At 47.4% G+C, this 3860-nt stretch overlaps 1 protein-coding gene across 1 annotated transcript; it reads right to left on the bottom strand.

Annotated features, from left to right (window-relative positions):
* Positions 1–2042: 2042 nt before the first annotated feature.
* Positions 2043–3562, bottom strand: LOC117835215 (protein SRG1). Its single transcript, XM_034714588.2, has 2 exons — positions 3134–3562; positions 2043–3024 (listed from the first exon to the last, which is right to left on the bottom strand). Exons 1-2 carry the CDS (start codon positions 3386–3388, stop codon positions 2203–2205), a joined length of 1077 nt encoding a protein of 358 aa, XP_034570479.1. The 5' UTR covers positions 3389–3562; the 3' UTR covers positions 2043–2202.
* Positions 3563–3860: the final 298 nt, after the last annotated feature.

Genomic DNA, 3860 nt, shown 5'->3' on the forward strand with positions numbered 1-3860 from the left:
GCAGGATTTTGGCGGGGCGCTGGACACGGTACTGGAGAAAAAGAATTAACTGATCTTAATGGTCCAATCCGATGACGTGACATGTTTTGAATTATTGGAGAGTAGTTTTTAACGATCTGCTGTGGTCTGGTATGTTTTTGGGAGAAAAAAATTTAGCATAGCCCTCAATACGTTGTTTTGAGAAGAATTTATTGGGGAATTCTTAAAGTTGATCTAATCTATCTATGATGGTTCAAGTTGAGGAATATCCAAAACCCAAGAAATTAAGTTGCCATTGCGCAATTTCCCCGTCGCTCTACCTCGCCCAACCTTAACCTCTTCCAGCATCAATTTGCGTGGCGACTGATGCAGTGAAGCAGTGAGGTGCATTACGCAATTTGTTTCTCACTGACCTCACCCATGCTCTGCATCACATCATCATCATGAGGTAAGCAGGTAATTTTTAATTTGCTCAAAATCTTGGGGGTGACCGTTCAGAAATGTTTGTGTTTTTTGTTAATTTGTTAAACTTTAATCTATTTTCATTGTCATATATAAATTCAGTGTGAGCCACGTTTTCATTTTTTATATTTTTTTGCTTCTATTTTCTTTTTCCCTTTTGCTTTTACTTTCATAATATTCGAAGTTCCGGGTGTGGTATTTTTTTAGAGGCTGGATCAATGTATTGAATGGATTGAATAAAGTAGTGCGAACAGAAACTCTTATGCTGTATCCTTTCTCTCTTTTTTTTCATTTTGAAAGCTCAAGCCAAGGTGGCATGGTTATGCATTCACAATGCTAATTATCTCTTACCAACTGTTATCAACATGATCAAACCAACATGCTAACCGGCTTTCTCAATTTCAAAATCGATTCTAGGTGAAAAAAAAATGACATTGAAATTGGATAGAGGTTTTTCCCAACCATTTCCAGTCGTTTTCATCCTAGGTTGGAAAGATATCCGATCGACCACAATTTTGGCTGAGAACCTAATGGGCATCATTTAAGCCAATCAAATTTGACTAATTCAGAAAACCTTGACGTGTTGCTACAAAACAAAACAGAGCCTACCTAGCAGTTTTGAACTTTGAGTTTACCATAGACAAATTTATTCAAACCTGTGCGTGTAAAAATGGTATCTTGAACAAAATTTTGCAAAGAAAAGATATGTTTAGGAGAATTAATCATGGAGAAACTAATGTAACATTGCCCGGCTTGAGTGAATTCGTAACAGTCAGTACTTCTGCTACTACATGTTAACTGAACCTGATCGCAAACTCGGCTTGTCAAACTTTATGACAATTGTTGCAGGAGCCGTTGAAGTTCCGCTTTGAGTCTTAGCTCGATGAAGCATATGTTTTTTTTTTTGAATTGTCGATTATGCATAATTACTGTAAGGTAAAAGTGAATATTGCACCAATATTTTTTGGCACGCCATTCACAGTTTCCACCTGAGAGGTTTTCCCCTGTTGACAGACTTGATAACAACGACTCTTTTGCAGTGACGAGTACTCCTAAGTGCTAGCGTGCAGGCTGCAATCATTGTTACTTGTCGTGCCAAATCATAAAGGGACCATGGAAGGATAACATGTTGTTAGAATCAGATGTTTTTTATCCATCTACCACTTCTATGAGTAAAGGTAACTCTAATAAATAGGTTTATATCTCCCGATCTCGACTATATATCAGCAAAATTAAAGCTGGCTCAAGAAATGAACTAGTCTTAAGATCACATGTGAGGAACTGGAATACAAAATTCGCCATTGCAGTAGAAGTTCTCTTTTCTGGGGAGGCGTTGCATTTGATTATGGCCCTCAGAATCTCCGCCAGCCTCCGTCTCAAATTATAAGTCGTTTTAGCTTTTTTAGATTTATAGGTTTTGCTATACACCTTGGTATATATTATATCTAGATGCGTCGGAAAAGGTATGATCTAAAAAATCCAAAACGACTTATAATTTGGAACGGAGGGAAGCACATGCTACGTTGAACATAACAAACATGATAACTAAATCCACCACCCCTGGACAGCGTCCTTTGTGTATGCTTTTACCAGAAAAATCCTGAAAACAATGGTTTTCTATTACTCTGCAATCTGGATTTTATTTAATTTAATCTTCCAAGAGTACATTAATTGAACCGGTTACAGGACAGAAGCAAGCGGCTCTCTGTTTCAATTTCACGGCTTGGCCGCGTATACATCGCGTGGCAGATCACAGACTCTCTAGATCCTGAGGCTGTCGATGAACCGTGTCCCTTCCATCAGCGCGTTGAAGTTCCCCTTGATGTACTCCTCGACCTCGATGGACTTGTAGCGCGCCTCGCCGCCGCCCTCCGCCACCAGCCCCGACAGCGGCGCCACCATCCCCCCGACGGCCGCCTCCTGGAATATCACGACGGTGGTGCGCGCCCTCTCGGCGTCCGGGATCACCCGGTGCTCGACGCTCCTGTACGCGCCGTTGCTGAGGACCTCGAGGATGTCGGCGACGTTGACGACGAAGGCGCCCGGCAGCGGCCGCACCGGGAACCACCGCCCGCCCTTCCTGATCTGTAGGCCGGGGGTGTCATCCACGTGCAGCAGCAGCGTCAGGCCCAGCCCGTCGGTGTGCGGCGTGATGCCCATCACCTTCTCCCGGTGGCGGCAGGGAGGGTAGTAGTGGATCGCCATGCTCTGCCGCCGCCCGGTGAAGGCGTCGAGGAGCGCCGCCCGCTCCACCCCAAGGTCGGCCGCCATGAAACCCAGGAGCCTCTCCGCGAGACCGATCATCTCCACCGAGTAAACCTCAAGCGCCTCCCTGAATGTGGGTGGGTTCGTAGGCCACATCTCCATCTTCCTATCTTGGGGTGGCTGCGTGATGAGGATCACGCTCTCTGCCCAGTCCAACTTGTGGCCACTCGATGCTCTGCTGTAGTGGTGCCCGAATCCCTCGAAGCCTTTCTCTCGGACTGCCACTTTCTTCTTGCTCTCCAGCGGCGTGCTGAAGAACTGCACAGTACTGTCCTTCATCCGCTGCACCACTCCTTCGTCAGCTCCATGGTTTGTCAGCTACACAAAAAGCATCATATGTATAGGAAGAACTCGTCAATAGGCCAACCCGGCTAGTTGAATTGGACATACAGAAACGGGAGAACGGAACAGAAGGAACCGATTGAACCTGGAAGAACCCCCAGTTCCTGCAAGCGTCGCCGAGCTTCGCAATCTCCAGCGCCGACGACTCCGGATCAAGAAGCCTGGCCATGTCGACGACCGGCAGCTCGTAGCTCTCATCGTCGCCGACGACGACGCCGTCGAGGACCTCCTCGGTCCGGATGTACTTCTCCGGGATCTGGCCGCCGTCGGCGAACGCGGACGCGGTGGCGTCCGTGATCTCATCCCTGTTGACGACCTTGTCGTAGTTACGAGCCTCCATTGCTCTGCCTGCATGTGCACCTCCGAGTCCGGCACAGAAAGGTGCCAATTTATGACTGTTGTTTACCCCAGCGATCGAGTGCGTTGCAGTAGTTACACCTAACACCGAATGAACAATACGCCATGGGGTCCATGGAAACCGTGGGCGCGCTCGGTGGAAGTGGAACTCTGCCTTGGCCCACGCCATGGCTCCATCCACAAGACCCTGCGTGCGACACGACGGCACTCCTGGTACCCAAGCTGCGTTGCCGCATCAGCATCACCCGCCGGAGAAAGTCAGGAAAGCTCCACTTGGCGCGGGGAGACAGGACGATGAGTGTGTTTTTCGGATGAGAATGTAATTCCTCGAGGGAAAGCAAAGCTAGGCTCTAGATTGGTGTTCCACCATGAGATTCTTAAAATCTAAGAAATCATTAGTGTGGTGTGGGGAATCATTAGTGTGGTGTGGTGTGAGTATGCTAGCACCTAGCAGC

Source organism: Setaria viridis, chromosome 9 (genome assembly GCF_005286985.2).
Source record: "Setaria viridis chromosome 9, Setaria_viridis_v4.0, whole genome shotgun sequence".
NCBI lineage: Eukaryota > Viridiplantae > Streptophyta > Magnoliopsida > Poales > Poaceae > Setaria > Setaria viridis.